The sequence below is a fragment of the Colletotrichum costaricense genome (genome assembly GCF_030867565.1).
Source record: "Colletotrichum costaricense strain IMI 309622 chromosome Unknown Scaffold_4.1, whole genome shotgun sequence".
NCBI classification, from domain to species: Eukaryota; Fungi; Ascomycota; class Sordariomycetes; order Glomerellales; family Glomerellaceae; genus Colletotrichum; species Colletotrichum costaricense.
In genome coordinates, this window is record NW_026848233.1 from 3140445 (window position 1) to 3160278 (window position 19834).

General features: G+C 54.6%; 8 protein-coding genes across 8 annotated transcripts; 3 read left to right on the forward strand and 5 right to left on the reverse strand.

The window, feature by feature from the left end:
* Positions 1 to 864: 864 nt before the first annotated feature.
* Positions 865 to 987, reverse strand: CCOS01_05102 (uncharacterized protein; the record flags this gene model as incomplete). The annotated part of the gene is made up of 1 exon (XM_060453283.1): positions 865 to 987. One exon carries the CDS (start codon positions 985 to 987, stop codon positions 865 to 867), a length of 123 nt encoding a protein of 40 aa, XP_060317241.1.
* Positions 988 to 2381: 1394 nt separating this feature from the next.
* CCOS01_05103 (uncharacterized protein) lies at positions 2382 to 2873 on the forward strand (the record flags this gene model as incomplete). Its single annotated transcript, XM_060453284.1, has 1 exon — positions 2382 to 2873. A coding segment is annotated over one exon (492 nt), but the record flags the coding sequence as incomplete, so codon positions are not given.
* A 2079-nt stretch (positions 2874 to 4952) lies between these two features.
* On the reverse strand, positions 4953 to 8279 carry CCOS01_05104 (copper-transporting P-type ATPase; the record flags this gene model as incomplete). The annotated part of the gene is made up of 3 exons (XM_060453285.1): positions 4953 to 7843; positions 7892 to 7960; positions 8015 to 8279. The coding sequence occupies 3 exons, from the start codon at positions 8277 to 8279 to the stop codon at positions 4953 to 4955; spliced, it is 3225 nt and encodes a 1074-aa protein (XP_060317243.1).
* Positions 8280 to 9378: 1099 nt separating this feature from the next.
* CCOS01_05105 (uncharacterized protein) lies at positions 9379 to 11090 on the reverse strand (the record flags this gene model as incomplete). Its single annotated transcript, XM_060453286.1, has 3 exons — positions 9379 to 10022; positions 10094 to 10894; positions 10982 to 11090. 3 exons carry the CDS (start codon positions 11088 to 11090, stop codon positions 9379 to 9381), a joined length of 1554 nt encoding a protein of 517 aa, XP_060317244.1.
* A 633-nt stretch (positions 11091 to 11723) lies between these two features.
* On the reverse strand, positions 11724 to 11893 carry CCOS01_05106 (uncharacterized protein; the record flags this gene model as incomplete). Its single annotated transcript, XM_060453287.1, has 2 exons — positions 11724 to 11819; positions 11855 to 11893. 2 exons carry the CDS (start codon positions 11891 to 11893, stop codon positions 11724 to 11726), a joined length of 135 nt encoding a protein of 44 aa, XP_060317245.1.
* Positions 11894 to 13345: 1452 nt separating this feature from the next.
* CCOS01_05107 (Sec62 family protein translocation protein) lies at positions 13346 to 14699 on the forward strand (the record flags this gene model as incomplete). The annotated part of the gene is made up of 3 exons (XM_060453288.1): positions 13346 to 13811; positions 13872 to 14428; positions 14496 to 14699. The coding sequence occupies 3 exons, from the start codon at positions 13346 to 13348 to the stop codon at positions 14697 to 14699; spliced, it is 1227 nt and encodes a 408-aa protein (XP_060317246.1).
* A 348-nt stretch (positions 14700 to 15047) lies between these two features.
* On the reverse strand, positions 15048 to 16225 carry CCOS01_05108 (ribonuclease T2 family protein; the record flags this gene model as incomplete). The annotated part of the gene is made up of 4 exons (XM_060453289.1): positions 15048 to 15558; positions 15637 to 15911; positions 15981 to 16063; positions 16123 to 16225. The coding sequence occupies 4 exons, from the start codon at positions 16223 to 16225 to the stop codon at positions 15048 to 15050; spliced, it is 972 nt and encodes a 323-aa protein (XP_060317247.1).
* Positions 16226 to 17833: 1608 nt separating this feature from the next.
* CCOS01_05109 (uncharacterized protein) lies at positions 17834 to 19252 on the forward strand (the record flags this gene model as incomplete). The annotated part of the gene is made up of 3 exons (XM_060453290.1): positions 17834 to 17940; positions 17990 to 18882; positions 18939 to 19252. 3 exons carry the CDS (start codon positions 17834 to 17836, stop codon positions 19250 to 19252), a joined length of 1314 nt encoding a protein of 437 aa, XP_060317248.1.
* Between the last annotated feature and the right edge of the window lie 582 nt (positions 19253 to 19834).

A 19834-nucleotide genomic window follows, 5' to 3' on the forward strand; every position in this document is an offset into this window, starting at 1 on the left:
GTGGGCGTGGGCGTGGGAATGGTAGCTTGGTGGGGGTGGCTATCGTCGGGGGTGTGGACGATAGAGGGAGAGAGACTGAGAAAGAGAGAGACTGAGAAGTATACGGATAGTCTGTTTGTGTGCTGATTCAATGTGTGATGTGGCCCAGCTGCGTTAACGGAACGGCACGGAACCTTGACTGGCCAAAGTTGACACAACTCGGACGATTGAATGGAAGCCTAGACGTTGACCGCAATAAGAGGTCCTGTTCCTGTGAACTGGCCTACCCTGCCCTGCCTTGATGCTGCTCCCTCTCCCTTTCGTGAGCTGAGGCGTGGCACCGGGTTTTGTTTGGCAGTATTGGGCCGCTTGTCTCGGTTGGTAGACGGGGGAAAGCCACTTGGTGGCCAAGAAAAGGAACACTAGCGGGTTTAGAGTGGAATCAGATCGGTGGGAACCCCAAGAAGCTGGAGCGGCAAGTTGCAACTACTGCGCTGGTAGGGAACCACACCGGTGTCGAATTGTTGACCGGCGGCGGTTTCGCGGACGTCTAGGGATGACGGACGTTGTGTGAATGGGCTGAAAAGATGATGCAACGTAAGAGGTGCAGATGGGATTTCGCTGGCACAGGTTGAAAGCGAGAGAAAAAACGAGTTACGGATTGGTGGACGAATGACAGTTGTCCGTGGGGGTTTAGCCTTGCCCAGAAAGGCCAGTGACCCGGGCGCAGCTCCAAGTTCCTCCAAGTTCCTCCAACCCATGGCCCTAATCCTGGCTGTTGGGTCCATGCTTGGGAGGCCTGGAGCCTGGAGGTGAGGATGCCAGTCAGTGCTCGGATGCGATGCTTGTCAAGGACTCAAGGGGCCTAGGATGAGGGATGAGGGATCAAGGGTGCCGCCTGTGCCCTGTATCCGATTCTTGTGCGTCTGTGTGTTGCGGAGGGATTCCCGTCACTCTTCTCTCTGTTCGTGCCCTTCTGGGACCGTGCCGTACGAAATGGAGCAACATTCCTGACTCGACTCCACAGTCGGTGGTGTTTTGACCGTGAATCACTATGATCCAAGGTGCTTTTGGAAGGGGAAGGGAAGCATAGCAGCTCCACGGCCAAGTCTGCGGCCAGCCTACCTCATCCCATTCCAGCTTCATACTGCGTATGCCGCCCGCCGGCTGTCAATGTCATGCACAATATCAACAACCTTGCGGTGTGTTCAGCACAACGGATTGTGAGAAATGATGGTCATTACAAATGCAAAGACGGTGAATGGTCCCTTGAGAGCCGGACTTGTGTGCAACTAGAGCAAGGCACAGCAGAAGTTCCTCCAGACCCCGGTCTCATTGGAAGAGCTGTAACGGTAAGGGTGTGCTGCTGCCGCCTTAGCGATGGCTAAGATGGGCTTTCCAAGGGGGAATTGTCGATTTGCGGCGATCCCAGGCTGCCGCGACTTGCAGCTTGCCTCGCACTGCAGGCTGCAGGACGACGACCCAACGAGCAGCCTGGTCCAACGACACGGCATGCAGGCAGACTGGGCAGCCCCAGAGGAGAGATTCGGAGGCCGCAGGACGAGGTGCAGGCGTCACAGACACGGCACGCGGTAAGCTGAATGGGCAGTATCTATGAAGGTCGAGCCAAGACCCGATCAGAGTTGGGATTGTCGAAGCTATCGACGGCTCGGGCGGGAAGCGAAGCCCATGTCCTTGGTCCCTTGGTCTATCAGGATCGGTACGGATACGCCTCTCCAATTACTAATTAGTAGCTCGTGGGTCTCTGGCGGGTAGAATGGGGGCATCAGGCGGACATGGCGGGATGACACCACTCTAACGAGCCGATTCGCATCTGCCATGGCATGCCGCATGGCCTATCCAGAAGAGAGCATGGTACAGAGTATTTGGGCCTATTGGCGTTTGGCTAATAAGCCGATGCAAAGTAGTCGTTCCGGGCAGCCCTGTCAAGTGATGGAACCCCCAGAGGCCGTGCGCAACAAGGGGACTGCGGCGTCAGCAGCGGGTAATAAACCATAAGCAAAAGTTGGAGTTGACATACTACTACGTATGTACGAAGTAGTGACGGACAAACATTGGACAAACGTGAGGAGGCTGAGCTTCCCGTCTGCGGCGACCGGCTGCTGGAAAAGGGCAAGATGAGGCGCCTCCCGTTTGAGCCCGAACAAAAAATGTGCAACGCTTCCCGAAGGATAAAAAAAAGACAAAGGCAAAAGAGGAGTCCGGATGGTTACGGAGCTCAGAATGGCAAGATCAGATTAGATAAGCGTTTAGTCCCTCGCTACGTACTGTATCACCTAAGGTAAGGGTACCTTAGGGTGAGGTGAGGAAGGTGAGTGTTTGGCAGTCGCATTCTCGTGCCGGTCCGCGCCTTCCATTAGGTGGGCAGACCAAACACAAATAGCAAGAGCCGTGCCAAGACCCCTCCATGCCTTCCTTTTGCTGCTCAATCTGCTGCTTATGTTGCTTCAGTCCAAGGCACCGGCAGGCACGACATCAGATCGACCGAGCTGCAGTTGCCAGTTATGTTCCCATCCCGAACCTGCCGTCTTCCTGTATGGTGGCCGTGCCTGCCTGCCTGCCCGGACCTGAGTGAAGCGCCGATATACGGAACCAGAAAGTTCCACTCGCCGACCTCGAAACTTCAGACTTTCACAGTCGGGTGTGTTCGCAAACTCTCGGTCAACATCCATCGCCTTAGTTCTCCATACCTTCTCGTCTATCTAAAGAACCTACCACCACTGGACCGACTGACGACGGTTCAGTTGCCCAACGAGTACCCTGCATTAGACGGTCATCCTTACATCCAGTCCACGTACAAATGGCCATCCCTCCTCAACTGCATGGGAGCCCGAAGCCAACAAGCGCCAACGCACTTTACGATCCGCCTATAACCCAAGGAACCGGACGCCAAAAACGCTGCGGGCTTGGCCGGTGGTCACACGTCCGCCGCCAAACCACGACATGTGCACAAGAACGAGATCCGTCCCCACTGCGCATGACGATGCCACTTGCTGCACGCATAAACCCTATTTCGCAACTCCGAGTTATTTCTCTCCATCGATCATGGACGAGACAGCCTGCCATTCTCAGCCTCTTTCACATCGTGGCTCTTGTTGGCACCCAGGGTCACTGCCCTGTCCCCGTGCAAATCCGTTGTTTGTTAACTTCCAAGGCAGAGAGTGTCACTCAAAATAAAAATGCTCATCACTTGCAAGTCGCGCATGCGCTTAGAGCGGGTATCCAATCTGTTAGCCAAATCTGTCATCGCAATGCCGACGAGTCAAACCTTGAACCCTGCCCGCACTTCCTCTCGCGTTTGTTTCTTTGCTTTTTTTTTCTCTTCCTCGCCGCCCACAGATGTCGGCCGGACCAACAGCAACCCTACCCTTACCGGCTTACACACCGATCCGGCCCGGCGGTGACTGGTCGGTGGTCTCAAACCACCTCCATCGTGGAACTTACCCAACCACGCAAGTCAGCCTCCGTGGTGCATCAAGACCAGAATCACGATCCCGATGAATGCAATCCATCCTCCCGGCTCCATGTCACATCCGCACCTTGACCGCTCACGTGGTCAACTCGATGTGCCAGGCTTTTGCATGTTGTTGGTTTGAGTTAGTACGGCCTATAGCGACGATGCCACACCTTTGTCGCCACCCAGCCTCACTTCTCGCATCACGACGCCTCATACTTTACTCTCACCGCTCAGCACATGACATATGCTGTCATCGCCTGCACGAAATTTGCACCCTAGCATCGACTCCCATGGCAGCTGTGCAAGGATGCTGACGTTCTTGTATGCTTTGATACGCTTACTCTCATGGCAGGACGCAATAACTTTATTGCATCCGTACACCCTGTCTCCCCGCGGACTGCGCTCGATTCGAGAGTCCGAGATCACAAGCTGGTCCTCCGGGCTCCATGTGGCTGGTTCACATCGTTGCCCTCCGAGTCTTGGTGGCTGGGCTCCTGCGGGGCCGTTCACCGTTGACAGCACTTCACGGTGGATCCGGAGCAAGTCCCGTCTTTTCGGCGGGGCGGTAAGATTTTGTTTGGTAATGCACGTCTCCGGATTGGGCAATGCAAATAACAAAGTGCGAGGATTATTGTTGCAAGACGTCATCGGCTGTAGGCAGGTCTATTCCGATATGGCCAATGAGTGAGGTTGGAGAATGTGTGAATCGTGATTCGCTGTGCAATCCAACATGTCTGTACATGGCACTGGCAAGGTACGTTTGGCGAATCAACTCTGATGTAATCTTCCCTTGAAGAGAATGAAACAACTCTCAGCAGACCTCACATCCTAAATTTCACAAGACGCTGCTCGGTCACAGTAACAAGACAACTCTGATGTGCTGAGGCTCTTCAGGGCTCTGCGTTCCCCCTTTCCCACACAAGCCGCCATGTCAGGTTCAGCTGAACTGGAAGAGATGGAAAGAGATTAGTTTTCAGAGAATCTGTGATAAGCCTCATCTCGTGTATCCCATCAACACATCTTTCGACACATGAATGACAATGAGGCTATTTTCGCATCGAGGGCGTAACTTGGCAAGAAAATCGACACACAAGCAAAAGGAGAGTTGGACAAGCAATCGCAGTCTCTTGTATTCATATTCCCGTAATCGATTGGTCACCTCTTCTAGCGATGAACTAGAGTGGCAGACCTCGGCACGTTAAACGTCTTCTTGTAGTAAGAACTACCTCAGAGCGAGCGGAAGTGAGAAGCCCAGTGGAGCAACCATGTCGTGGTTGCTCTAGTGACTTCATCGCACTCGTAAACGAAGCAAAGTAAGCAAAATCCCAGACCAGACTTCAATCCCTTTGCGTTTGTCGGTGGTGTTGAATCCCTATCCCCCAGAACAGCCGTCATCAACCAGTAATGACGAGAAAGAAAAAATCGATCTATGCCTCAGCCCGCAGGTGTTGAACGTGCCAGCTAGGCCTTATCACACGTGTTCAACACCTGCCCCTTAGGTCTCGGATCGGATCTTCTTTCCCAACATTGTCAGGGCAGCGACGATGACTGGGATCACGCTGACCATCTCACCCAAGCCCGCATATGCGGGAGGGATCTTGAAGTTGACAGGCTCGAATGCGCCTCCGGCAAGCAAGATGGCGAGCACGTTGTACACGGCCGACCAGACAAAGTTGAACACCATGCGGTGGAAGCTGGCGCGGCTGACCTCAAGCACGAAGGGGATACCCTCGAGGCCTGCAAGGAGAACTACATCTGCAGCTCCGCGGGTGACATCGCTGGCTGAAGCTGCGCTGCCAAGTTGAACGCCTACATCAGCCTGGGTGACTGCCACCGCATCGTTGGTTCCGTCGCCGACAAACATGACGATCTTGCCCTCTGACATTAACGAGGCAACATAGTCACGCTTCTGCGACGGGGTGCGCCGAGACGCCACATTGTGGATGCTAACTTGGGCGGCGACAGACTCAACGGCCTGAGTTTGGTCACCAGAAACCAAGTGAACGGCAATGTTTTGACGTGTGAGCTGAGCGACAACTTTTTTTGCTTCCGAACGAAGACGTGTGCGCAATCCAAATATGGCAATAGGGATAGAGTCACTGGTGATGACGAGGATCGTCATGTTCGACTCTTGGAAACGGATGACGGAAGGCAGAGCATTGGCGTCAGTCCACGAGGGGTTTCCGGCGCAGACTTTGTGGCCATTGTAGCTTGCTTCAACACCTGCGCCAGGGATGACTCGAGAATCGGTAACCTTGACCTCGCGGGTTGCCCGTGAGGCAAGGTATTTCGCCAGGGCTGTAGACACGGGGTGGTTGTTGCCTGCCACAAGGGCTTTGGTGATGGCACGAGCCTCGTCATGGTCGGCAAGCAGAATCTGTTCCTCGATAACGTCAAGATCGCCCTCAGTTATGGTCCCAGTCTTGTCGAATACGACATCGCTAACCTTTCGAGCCCTCTCGGTGCACTCGGCTGATTTGATGATGACACCTCCTCTAGCGGCAATGCCACCGGCCACAACCAAGACCATAGGCACCGCAAGGCCGAGTGCGCAAGGACAAGAGACAGCGAGGATAGCAATAGCGTAGGTGATGGCAGTGGAGATCGACTTCCCAGTCGGTTCGCCATGAACTCTGACACCGATGACGGTCCAGACAACAAGGACAATAATGGCAACGGCCGTGACGACAGGCACGAACCACCCTGCGACACGATCTGCAATGTCCTGGATCCTTGGTTTGGAATTTGCTGCTTCCTCGACTAGTTCGGCAATATCGGTAACGGTGTTCTTTCCAGGGAGACGAGTAAGTTGGGCGATCAGAGTGCCGGATCCGTTGATGGTGCCTGCGATCACAGTGTCACGCGATGTTTTGAAGACTGGGACGCTCTCCCCAGTCAGCATAGACTCGTCGACCTCACTCGATCCAGTGACCACAAGGCCGTCTGTAGGGACAACCGAGTGCGGAAGAACTTTGAACTTGTCGCCGTACTGGAGGAGGCGGGCGTCGATTTGAACATCCTTCCCATCTTCAATAACAACTGCAGTTGACGTCTGTAGCGAACGCAAGGACACGGCAGCAACAGCACGAATGCGTGCGTAAGCAGCAGTCAAGCGGCCAAGAAGCACAAGTGTAATCAGGAGGGTGCTCGTTTCGAAGAACTCGCGGGGATCGAGTGGCCGGTCAGCCATATGAAATCCAAATCCTACAACCGAGTAGACATATGCAGCCGTGATGCTGATGACAACCAGCATGTCCATCTCAATAGCGCCGCTGTGCACGAGAGATGATATGGCTGGTTTGTAAAAGTCTGGCACGGCTATGAGCTGAACGAAAGTCGCCAAGACAATCGAAATAATCGAGCGTGTCTTGGGTTCAAGCTTCTCACCCCAGGCGAGAACAACGACGGGAATGGTGAGAGTCGCCGCGGCGGCCGTCTTGATCAGTTGATCATACATCCTCTTTCTTCCACTTGCGATGGACGGGTCATCGCGAGGGGGGGCTAGTCCAGTCGAGTGCGGTCCTATTTTGTTGAAAAGCGTTCGAGCTCCAATAATAGCTGGGTCGTAGACGACTCTCGCAGTTCTTTTGTCAATCAAGCTCACTTCGCTTATACCAACGATCGCCAGGTCAGTCAGCGCCTTAGCAGACGGGCCCGAGGCGAGAATGTCCAGCGTCTGATCATCGCTCGACATTCGAGTGCAATGGAAGCCCGTCGCCCGTTCGGTGTTGCGGATGATGTCGTCGGCCTTTCCTGCAGAACCGTCAAGAGTGAACTCGGCGTTGCCCATGACAAAGTTGACTCGTACACCAGACACTCCAGGTATCCCTTTGAGGGTTCGTTCAAGTTTGTTCCCGCATCCAGAACAGGTCATGCCGTCGACAACGAGGGCAACGTGCTCGGATCCAGCATCCTTCTCGATGTCCTTGTCCATGTTGCCATCAACGGCAAGGTTTCCTTTCTCGTAAGCGGATCCAGGAGCTTCAACGTCGTGGCCGCTGCAGCAGTCGGACTGATCATCGCGAATAGGCTTGATGGCCATGTCATGGTCGTGAACGGCTTGCGATTTATTGCCACGTCGCTTAATCCCGTGATGATGATGATGCTTGTGTTGGCCATGAGCATGCGCGGTCGTGTGCGCCTCGGCAGGTTCGCGGCGCTTCTTCCCGGCGGAAGACTTCACAGGAGCGGCTGCGGCTGTGACGGCGGGCTTTTGCTCGCTGCAGCAGGCGGTTGGAAGACCGCGATCAAGAATGCTGCGGCAAATGCAACGGGCCGATTCGAGATAGGCGCTGTACTGCTCGAAAGCCTTGGAGAGATGGGTGCTGCAAGCAGAGGCCGGATGGCGACCGTCCTTGTCATGGGAATGCTCGTGGGCACCTACTTCTGTGAGCTGTAAGCACACTTGACGATGACCAGGATTTCATAGCATACCATCGTGGGCTGTGTCGTCTTCGCAAGATTTCTCGCACTCGACGGCGGCAGCAGCAACGATACACTTCTCTGTCGTACGGTGTTAGACAATGTACACATGACATCACGGGGAATTTCTCGTACCATCACAGTGCTCTTCCTTGGAGGTGCAGCACTCGAGCTTGATAGAGCGACAGGTCGAATCGTCTTCGGAATCGCAGAAAGTTTCGGCATCGCAGTTCTCATCCAGGCAGTTCACATCCAAAGCATCGTCGCATGCTCCATCGCCAGCACAGCAGTCGTCAAGCCTGGGATTATCTTCATGTTCGTGCCCATGGTCACTACCGTTTGCAGGGCCCGCGCATCCATGGTCCTTGGTAGGCTCGTCGGAGCAGCATCCCGCACCCATCGTGTTCAAATAAGGCTGCTTTATTCGATAAGTCTGTTGATAAGGAGGAGGGTCATGTGAGGAGAGTAAGAAGAATGTTGAAGATGTTTGGGAGAGGAGAAAAATGCTGCCTCGAAAAAGTGTCCTATTAGACGTCCAAAACGGGAGAGCTCCAACGCAGCTGGGGTTTTACCGGGGTTACATGCAAGAGGAAGGCGTGGTGACTTCGGCAGTGGGCATTCCCGGACCGAACGACCCCACGTCGGAAGTTACCATCGCAAACACCATTCGTCCATTTCCTGCTTGGTGACCCTTTGCTGAGCTTTGCCGTTTCTGAGTGTCCCGAATATGTGATCATTACGTGATGAACATGGCAAGCTCGGGAACACGTCTTTTGAGATGGCCATCAGTAATACCCACCTCAAGCAGCGCAGTAGCATAAATCATTGCATTTCGACTGAAAAGAATCTGGCTGAAGGTTTTATCTTCGGCTAGAGACCGGACGATTTAAGATGGATGGGCGTAAGAGATGGTGCTCAAGATCTGACTTCAGATGACGCTTCGTCGGAGCATTCGAGAGAAAAGAGGCATGGGAGAAAGCAACGTGCACGGAGCTCCAATAATACAGTCTCAAGAAAACGACATTGAACTAATTACTCTGAGTCTAATTGTTTGGAGCCAGAGCTTTTGGTCGCCTATAGGTCGTTTGATCGCCTCGGCTGGGGCTCCTCAAAAGGGCACTTGAAATCCACTGCGTCTCAACAACAATTGCGTGCGATCGTACGTATAAGCAGATATACTACTTATCGAACCACCGCAGTGACTTCTAGAGTAGCCTCTCACGTAGCCTTGAGGGAGGCGGTTTTGACACCATCAGAAAACGTCTCATCATTCCAATAATTCCCCGAGCCCTGCCCGATCCTATGCTGCCGTACCGTAGGCGCCACTAGCATCATTAGATATCCAGAAAACAAACAAAGTCCGCCTCCAACCCCGTCTAGTCCATAATATTTACAACATGGTATCTTGTTCTTTCCCAATAAAAACCGTTGGTATCATGCAGCAGAAAGAAAACAGGTGGAAACCAAGAAAAAAAGAACCACCGCTTCATCCCAAGGTTTCAAAACACCGCCGCGAAGCCGGTCCTTCTAGGACCACCGGCATCTTTTTCCTTCCCAAACGTAGTGACGCGCTCCAGAGGTGGTTGCTGCTCCTCGGCTCTAGTGGCGAGGGTGCTGCCTGGCGACCACGTCGTCGTCGGGACAGTCTGGCCTCCTCCCGTGTCGTCGTCCGACTCCTCCCACGTCGACACAGTCGACGCCGTGTCCACGCTCGTGCGCCTGTCCCGCGGCGCATGGACACACTGGTAGAAGCCCTCGCGGCCCTTGACGGGGCGGGGAAAATTAGTGATGGAATCGTGGCTGATGCTCCGTCCGTGGTGATTATTATGCTGCTCTGCTGCGTTGCCTCCGCCGGGGAAAAGCCAGCTGGATACCCGGGAGAATGATTTCTTCTTGCGGAGGGGGGGTCTCAGGACGAGGGGTAGTGGGGGTGGGGGCGGCGGCCGGTTGCTTTCTCTGCCGCGGCTCGGGGGTGGGGTGATGAAGGCGGCCGATGCGTCGGCGAAGGCCATGCCGCGGTGGGGGATGTGCACCGGCGGCCGGGGTGGTGCCGTGTGAGGGCGCTCGGCCCCGGGGTTGAGGCGCTCGGCGAAAGAGGGTGCAGATGGCGGGAGGGCGGGGACCGTGGGGATGGGTTCCAGGTCTAGAATTCTTTTTGTTAGTTACAACGCACACGTGAGAAAAAGTGCTAAATTTGGTATCGTCTGAGCTTACCGTGCGCTGTCAGTGCCATCGAATGGGCAGTCGAAGGCCGGCTGCTGGCGTAGATGCTCTGACGCTCCATGACTAGCTCGATTTCGCGCTGGAGCTTGTCGACCTCGAGCATGGCTCCGGCAATCCGCTCCTTCATCCTCTCTGCGCTCGCGCTGGATGACGTCTGAGACCGGGCCCTCGACTTTGGCGGAATTTTCGGGGGCGTATCGCTGGCCATGGTAGCGAGGGTGGATGGCGACGCCGACATCTTCCGGGGCAGATGGAACGACATGGGGGAATAGTTGGGCTCATGCGAGGGTCCGAATACATCGTCGTCGGGATTCGGCCGGACATGGACCTGAGCAGCAGGCCGCGGCGGCGGCGTAAGCATGTCAAAGTGCGGCAGAATCGGCGAGAGCTCCCTCTTGTGCACGTATATGCTGAGCTCCAGCGGCCTGAAGGAAGAAGGGCGAGGTCGCGGCATGGGACGCGGTGGCGGGGTCCGGCCGACGTGCTGGAGGTTCGAATACTGGGGGAACTGAAAGGACTCTGAATGCAGATGGCGAAAGTTGCTGGGGGCCGATATTTGTAGTCGGCGCGATGAGGAGGACGAGGAGTCTGAGCGAGATCGCTTTCTCACAGAGAACCGCTCCCGGAGCGACGCGAAACTTCTCTTCACTCCTTTCGACTTCCCCTGCGGCTGCGGACGAGGTCCGGCTGACCTTTGCATTGTTGTCCCAGCAAAAGGCGGCGGCATGGGCACGGGCTGGTTGCGGGTTACGGTGTGTGGTGGTGACAGTTTCTCAGAAATGTCAAAGGTGTCTAAGCGGAGTGTGCGTGTTAGTCCCACCGGCAGTTGGATATTTTTTTGTGTGTATTGCTACCAGGAACCCAAAGAGCACAACTCACTTTGACGCGGCTTCTCTTCTACGGAGTCAGAAAATGGAGCGCAGCAGTTTGTGAGGGGCGAAAGCCATGTCGCATAGGCGTCTGCAAGTATGCCACTCAGACCCTTCATACTACCTGGTTTACAGACAGCTTCATGCCGGACATTTGCTGGAGACGGGGGGGTAAAAAAGACAAAAAAACGAGAGACGGCCAGCGATTTGACAGAACGAAAGAAGGGAAGATGCAAAGAGGGCGGCAAAGCACAAGAGTCAAGAGAGCGAGCGATCCGATTGAGTTATAATAGAATGGGTACGGATGACCTTGAGGCAAAGCAAGGTAAGGTATGCAAGTACCTTGGTCGTGGAAGGCGAACAGTTCCGAACAGGTAGTAGGCAATTTCAAAGGAAAACCCACTTGGGGTGTGGCCGACTTGATGTCTTTTTTGTCACGCAGTCGAGGCATTTTGAATCCCAATTCCCACTTTGGGCAAGAGATTTGAACAAGTGCTTTGCTTCATAGGTCCAGCTGAGAAGAAGATGGAGGGACATGGAGGGGACATGGGCCTAGCAGTTGTCGGCGAGGTGTGCAGTCAAGATGCAGACGGACCGTTCTGATAGGCCGGGGTTGCAGAACGGGCCAGACACGGCCGGCCAACCGGCGCTTAGGAAGCTGGGGTCTTGTCGGATTCGGATGGCTGGCGGCACACCACCATCCTGCACCAGATTGCAGGGCTCCACCAGTCGTGTAAGATGAAGACGATGGCTCAGCGAGTCGATGTCTCACCTCTGCCTTGCTCTGTGTTGCTGGACTGCCCAGCTTGACCAGCAGTTGCTTGCCACAAGTGCCCCTCCAGAGAGGGCTCCAGAGGGCTAACCAGAGGGGTGTGGAGGGGAGGGAGGCAACGAGGGTCTCGTGCCAGTCAAGAACCGTCATGCTGCGATACATCACACCTTACCCGTCACCGCCCCTTGTCATCTCTTGGGGCGCCGGGCCCACGAACACCTTTGTCGAATATCATTGACAAACAGGGCAACGGGCTGAAGCCTGGGAAGTGAAGGGTAGTTCGACGCCGTGTGTGCGTGTTTCCAGTCGGGCAATTAATAAGGCCCTGTGACCAATCACTGGGCGATGGCTGACTGTCTATCCAAACAGAAACCAATAAACCTAGCCTAGTCGCTCAGTGACATGTTCCAACCTGAGCGAACGGGAAGCAATGAGAAATCATTGTTGCATGCAAGGCACCGCGGGTGGCAGGGAGGGTAACGCGGGAAGCCTACGTGCGGATTTGGGGATGTGTTGTGCCGTCACAATTCCCATCGTCGCTCAGCATGTCTCCGGTTTAATACTGCAGGACGCCATCGCCGTTGGATGGTTGTACGGGGAGGGCGAAGCCGATGGGCTGGCCGACGGATGGCGACTGTGGACAATATGCAAGGTAAGGTAAACAAGAGAGGGTGTTGTGTTCTGTTTCTGTCCCGCTCCGCTTTGCATTTGCCCCAGTACTTGCGAGTTGCCCCTCTCGATTTTCTCTGCATCTAATAAAAGCCTCTCGGGCAATCAGCATCACTTGACGACTGTCGCGATGAATCTGACTGTAGTGGTTGCGGGACCCAGCCGGATCGTGAGAAAAGAAGTCTCCGGCGTGTGATGACTCGAGTCTAGCAAAATAGTGTCGGGAAGCCGTTGCTGGGAACTGTGGCGGAGTCCCTCGTCATCGTTTGGTCTGAAGAAAACTGGTGGACGAGAGACTTTGGCAGAGTTGCTCGTGTTACTCTAGCGCAAACAGAATGTCTCGGGCGAGCCGCCACAGTGGAAAGAGGAAAAGAGGAGATTCGGTAAGTGTCTTGCTGATGTAAGATGGCTGACATAAGATTCATGAAGATCCATAACATGATAGTGGGTCGAAGGGAGATCACATGATATGATGGCTGACTAAGGCAGCTCGACCGTTTGAACCCGCGTGCCTGCCTGTGATGCAGAGGACATTTGAGTTTGGGTGTGGTCAAAGCGCCTTCCACTTGGGCTGACGGGCTTATCGATAACGGGTGTCGGAGAAAGAGATTACCGAATTTCTATCGATGGACGGGAATTGGACCCAATGGGTGGAGGGGACGGACCTTAACCCCTGCACGGATTTTTGGACCAGAAGTGAACACCTGGCTTGCTTGCTGGTCACTTTTTGTTCAAAGACCCAGCCCACGACCGCAGCTCCCACGGTCAAACTCCCGCTCATCCAACAAAAACTGATCCAGCAGTCAGGCTTCTTTCCCAATTGTCGCCGGACTCCTCCAATCCCGCCGACAACCTTGGCAGAGAACATTCAGAGTTCTTCCTCGCGTCTTTCCAAAACACTGGTTGCCTTCGAGCACTAGCCCACATTCAAAGATGTCGATGCCAATGCCCGGCCCCATGGGCCCTATGCAGATGGGCCCCAACGGCCAGCCCATGCCTTCGCCTGAGCAGATCGCGGCCATGCGCAGACAAATAGAGGCTGATGCCCAAAAGGCTGGCATGAGTGTTCCGGATTTCCTCAACCACCTCCGACAGCAGGCCATGCAGCAGCAGCAGATGGCCATGCGTCAGCAGCAGCAACAACAGCAGCAGCAACAGGGCGGCGAAGGTGGAGAGGGCGGCCATGATCACGCTCACGATCACGATCATGACCACGAGGGTCATCAGCACCCTCACCCTCATCAGCACCAGCAGCAGCAGCCGCAGCAGGGCCAGCCGCAGCCCATTAGGCCTGGCCCGCCCAACCCTGTTGCGCTTGCGCTGGCCAGCTTCCTGCGCGCCCAGGATTTGAAGCCCCGTACCTGTATTCTCAATGGCGAGCGCAAGGACATGTTCAAGGGTAAGTACTGAATAATCGTGATTTGTGTCATTCAAGCCAGTCCTGACATTCGTATTACAGTCAAGCGTGCGCTCCGCGCTCTCCAGTCCCCCGCCTACGAGAAGGCGCGCAAGAAGAACCCCGAGTTGCCCGAGATCACCGATCGTGCGTCTCTCGAGAACACCTTTAAGCTTCTTCCCATGTCGATGCTTGCCCTGCGCGTCACAAAGACCGACCCCCACGAAGGCCACGACCACGGCCCGAAGAAGACGAAGCGCATCAAGGGTCTCTGGACCGTCCGCATCGAGCCTCAGCAAGAGGCCAAGGAAGAGATGTACTACGCGTGGTTCTGGGAGGGCAGCCAGGTTAAGCGCAAGCTGTACTCCATCCTCGCCCTCGTGCTCATCTTCATCGTCGTCTGCTACCCCCTCTGGCCCCTCAAGCTTCGTCTCGGCGTCTACTACCTCAGTTGGGGATTCTTGGGCTTGCTCGGCCTGTTCTTCCTCATGGCCATCTTCCGTGTCATTCTCTTCTGCATCACCTACTTTGTCGCATCTCCCGGCCTTTGGCTGTTCCCCAACCTGTGGGAGGACGTCTCATTCATGGACAGCTTCAAGCCCGTCTGGGCCTGGCACGACGTAAGTGCCACTTTCCCTGTGCGATGAACGCCATTGGACAATGATTAACAAAAAAAAAAAAAAATAGACTGCTCCCAAGAAGGGCAAGAAGAAGAAGGCCTCATCTGCCGGCGCCTCGAGCGCTGGCGGTACCTTTGCCGCATCCACTGGCCAGCCCCTCCCGGCTTCCGCGACCACAACAGCTACGGAGACGCAGATTGCATCCCAGCCCGCGCAACGCCCCGGCTACGTCGCGCCAGCTGTGGAGGAGCTTGGTGATGATGAGGAGTAGATGCATTTTCGAGGTGGACAGTTTCGCATCAAACAGGCGTTGGGGATTTTTTATTAGCTGAAGGAAGGACTGTACGAGTAGAATACCCATCGTCCAAACTAGCTGACGCGTGGGGTTGGGAAGGACAGAGGCGATCTCGGTACATAGCATTTTGGTCACCTTGGCTCTCCTAAGCTAACTCAATGGACGACAAAAAGCTAGATCGGCCCTGCGTAGTTATTCAACGTGGTTTTTTTGCATCTAGTATTCACATCATACACTGAAGTTCAGAAATGGCAGCGCAACAGGAGATTACTGATTACTAGTATGTTTATATGCTTTTCACATGCTCAACACCATATGATGCTCCTATTGGACCGAACCCTCAGAGCGCTCATAGTACCAGATAGCACCAGGCGTAGTCGCGCAGTTCGTCACGCGCCCGCCATTAGCATCAGCAGCGACGGGCACGGCGTCCCCGCGCTGGGGCTTGCCGTGGACGTGGAAGTAGTACCAGGCCTCGGTGAGCTGGGTGTACCCGTTATCGAGCGAGCCCTTGCCGGCTTCGGTAGCGTTGTACCGGGGCCCGTAGCAGCCCAGGTAAGGGACGGCGCCGTGGCCCTCCTTGAGGGCGGCCTGGAGGTCCGAGAGGGAGTAGGCGGTGCTGTTGGACGGGGTAATGTCCTTGGCGGCGAGCCACTTCCAGGTCGGGGTTTCTTGGTAGTAGTGGACGGCGGTCTCGAGGAAGTCGACGACTTCTTCGTGTTCTTGGTACTTGGGGCCGTAGCATTCCACGTCAAAGGTACTGAAGCAGGTTGCGTGCTTGGAGAACTCGTGAGCCCAGAGAACCCAGTTGGGGGTGTACTGGGCGATCCAGAATCTAAAATACGGGCAGTTTTGTAAGATTATATATCTCTGTGGATGGGCAAGGGTTTTGTTCATGAACGAGGGTACCTACTTCTTCATGTACTCGAGAAGATCAAACCTCTCAAAGGGCTTGACGAACTCATCCAGGGAGACGCCGGTCCAGGCGGGGACCGGAGTGCCATCCGCCTTACCGGTGGTGGTGTTGGGGGAAGGTGCCGGGTCGTACTGACGGCTGAGGTCGCAGTACTGGGTGTACGAGCCGTTGCAGAAGTCGGGCCACAGGCCGTGGATGCCCCACGCGTCGGCGGGCAGCTTTTGGCCCTCGGCCTCGAGACCGGTGTGGGTGTTCCAGAACTGCGTCGCGAGCTATTGTCCACCACAAAAATTCACAGTTAATTCACCAACATCTTCAAGATGGACAGAATTCATTCATACCACCAAGCCTCCGTACGTCTCAACGCAGCAAGTGTCGACCTTGTCGGGGTTTGCGCCGCAAGAGCAAGACAGAATGGGTTCGACTGTGAGGCGCGCATCGTCAGTTGAGTCGCAGGCCCTCAAGGGCTCACCGAGGTCTTACCAAGAGCGCAGGTGTGGTTGGCGGTGGTCAGTCCCGGGTAAAGGCCGGCAGCGGCCGTGCGCAACAGGCCAGCGACGGCAAAAAGTCCAATTGTTCGAGACATTTTTGGGGGATTGACTGATTTTGCAGTTTTCTCTCACAAAAGTTGACGGAGACCGGAGGCAAGGGGACAGGAACGACACAACGACACAACGACAATTGGATCAACTTGCGCAGCTTCGCGACACTTTATATTCACAGTCTCCTCTCTATCTATCTTCCCAGCTGGGGCCAGCATGGTTGGAAAAAAAAAAAAAAAAAAAGGTTCCAATCTCCACACGGGAAGCGATGTTGGCAATGCTCTTGACTTGAAAAGGAAGCTGGCCAACAGTTAAAAGTGCTTGTCAGTCTTGTCAGCCGTCGTTGCCGTCGGCGGACCAGGGCCCATTTGTGGGGGGTAGCACTCCCACCTGCTCGAGATACGGGACGTGAGAGGTCAATTAGAGCGCGGGGCGATAATCGGGAGAGTGGTTTGCAGTAGCGCCAATGCGATTCGACAAGGCGTGTTGACTGTCGCGGTGTGTTTGTCTGTTGACCAAGGGGAATGGTCCGCGATGGCAACTTTTTTGGGAAGTGTGGCCGTTGACTGCGGCGAGCTCCGAGGATAAGGAGACTGATAAAGTCCAACACATGCCTGCGTGCCTGCCAACCTTCAATTGCGAAGCCGAGTTCCTGGGACGTGACAGGATGCACTCGCACTTTCCGTTCAGGTACTGATGGACGGTCGACCTCGCTTAGCCATGGCCCTGCAGCCGGGGCAAGAGCGGAGGACTGCGAAGATCCTTGATGAATCGATGACAGCAACGAGCAGGAGGTGATGGAAGAACCTTCTTCGTTTTACAGAGACCTTGAGATGGAAACGTCCCTACCTTCTAGTTTTCATGGTCAAGTGGCGGTGCACCGTGACAGTAACTGTGGCGTAAGCTGGTCTTTCCAGGTCCTCAATTTTGGCAGGACCAGGGCGCCGGGGAACACGTGAACAATGGGCCTGAGGAAGCTCCCGCACAGGCCACCTACAGTCACGGGGAGCCACAGCAGGTGCTGTCGTTTCACACCTTCCTGCTTCATTCTCAAGGTTGAGTCTGTCTGGCAAGAACGTCCCAGGGAGCAAATTTTCAACTACACGCTGCCTCTTCATCCTTTGGATGCCATCAGACACACCATCTTATTGTCACACATCTTCTCCCATTGTCTGCGTTGTATTCTATTCACTTTTTCGTCGCCATTACCCGCGATTGTAAGACCACAGTTCGACCACCTGTCCCTCGTCAGCTACCTCGTTCATTAAGCTCCGCATTGTATCTCATCATATTCGTCGACACCTGGACACCACTGTAAGTTGTCTTCATCCCTCACATCCCTGTATACGAGGAACTTTCTTTCCCGCGTGTCTGCGTCTGAATACACCCCGATTGGCATCAGACAGGCACCACAGCTTGGCTCACGCTGTGATTCACTCACACAACCTCACTCTCATGCCGACGATTCACTCCCGTGAATGACGACAATGTTATAAAGTGGTCTCTCTCTCTCATCACCTGGACGCTCATATGCCCATTTCCTTTTATGCATCCTTGCTTGATGACATCCATGAGTGGCTGTCACGAATCGGAGTTTTTCTTCAGCTCGACTAACACCATCTAGGTCGATCCACATCACCGTACAGGCCAGGATGTCAACCGAAGCGCCGGTCGCCGCCTCGAATGGCATCCCCGAGGTTGCCACTCCGGAGGCCAAGCAAGAGCCCACGGAGGAGCAGGAGATGCCGTTCTCATGGCTGTAGGTGATGACATTGATGTCACAAGCACATTGATCTAACAACTCCTAGTCAGCCACACTCAACGTTCGCCATCGTCCTCGTCGGAACCGAACAGAAGCCGTTTGGCCTTCAGAGAGACTTCTTGTGTGCCAAATCAAAATACTACCACGATTACTTCAAAGGACAGAACGCGGCCTCCGAGGCCATTGAGAATGTGGTGAAGCTGCCACAGTACACACCGGAGGTCTTCGGCTTGGCTCAGCTGTTTCTGTTCACTGGAGAAGTCTCAGAGGATGCCGAGACGTTTCCGTCCTATGAGGCACTTGTTGGTGTGTGGAAGTTGGGTCACGAACTGGGTATTGATGGTCTCTGCGATACGAGTCTTGATGCAATGAAAGAGTGCAGACGTCTCACGCAGAACATCCCCGCCACTCCCCTCCTTGTCCAGGTTTGGAAGGACACCCCTGAGGGCTCAACTATTCGGAAGCTCCTTCTGTCGTGGGCGGCAGAGTATATGCGCTCATCCGACAAGAAAGCCGAGTTTGCCAAGTCTCTCCCTCAGGAGGTTCTGAGCGAGCTGGTCGTGACGATGAGTTCACTCGAGAACCTGCCTACGCCGCCTGCAGCACCGGCCGACACTGCGTCCGCCGAGCCAACTCCTAGAAAGAGTGTGCACTATCTGGAGGAAGACAGTGAAGAAGAACAAGAACACATGTCCAAGAAGAACAGGCGGGCCTCTGCGCCGTTACCTGCGTCTCAAAATAGAGACAAGGCGTTTTCTCGCGCGCCACCTCCCCCGGTCCGCAAGGCGGCGGCTGTAGCGGCAGCAGCATCGGCACCCCGCCAAAAGCCCGTCATCCAGAAACGACGCAGCATTGCTCCGGGCCCAAGTGGCGAAATCACGACCCAGCAGAAGGTTGAGTTCTGTTCCGATCTGCTTGATAGAATGTTATCAGGACCTGGTAGGTCAAGCATTGGCGAATCATGACATGTAGGCATACAAGCTGACTTGCCACAGGCTTTTGGACGAGACTTGTTGGTCCATTCAAGGAACCTGTCGACCCAGCCGAGGATGGTGTACCCGATTACTTTGACAAGGTGAAGAAACCCATGGACTTGAACACAGTCAAGCTCAAGATGTCGCAACATCAGTACCATACCGAAGACGAGTTTGCAGCCGACGTGCGCCAGATTTTCGAAAACTGCTACACGTACTGGAAAAAGGGCGATCCCATGTGGGCGGCATGTGAGAAGTTTCAACGGACATTTGAGGACAAGTATGCCCAAATGCACAAGAATATCTCCAAAATGCTGCGCGAGCCAGTCGACTAGACTGTCATCGTCAACATGCTTCTCCCGCTGGTGGTACTTTTCATGATATGGATGGGGCTTTACGTGTATAATATTTCATGAGAAGACGGACGGTGGTTTTCTTATCCTTGGAGCGCGCTGCTGAGGTTAATCTTAATGGGGGTCGATAAGAGCGTGCTATACAGTGTGTATCGTTAGGAGCAAGTTGCAAGGAATTGGGGAGGAGTGGATTTGGTTTCGAGGAGGATAATACCCAGACCGGCCTCGAGCAGCGCAAGACAGACAGACCTAGCTATGCCATATCACATGTTTTCGTACGCAACCTGAGGTAAAAAAGACACTTTAGCGACATGACTGATGCAAAGCCGGAAGCTTGTCGCCATGTTCAATCTCACGTGTCCACGTGCCAGCGTGGCAGCAATGTTCACGTCTCCACTACACTATGTCGATTGCGAGGTGAACCTTGCTGCCACTTTATTTTCTTCATCAGCCAGCCGCCCATGTCGCAGTTCGCGTCGTTTGCTCAGATCTGTCCAGTTGTCAAAGTACTCCGTAACGAAAGAAGATATACCGTTCTCTTGGAAAGTGTGTCCCTGATGGTGT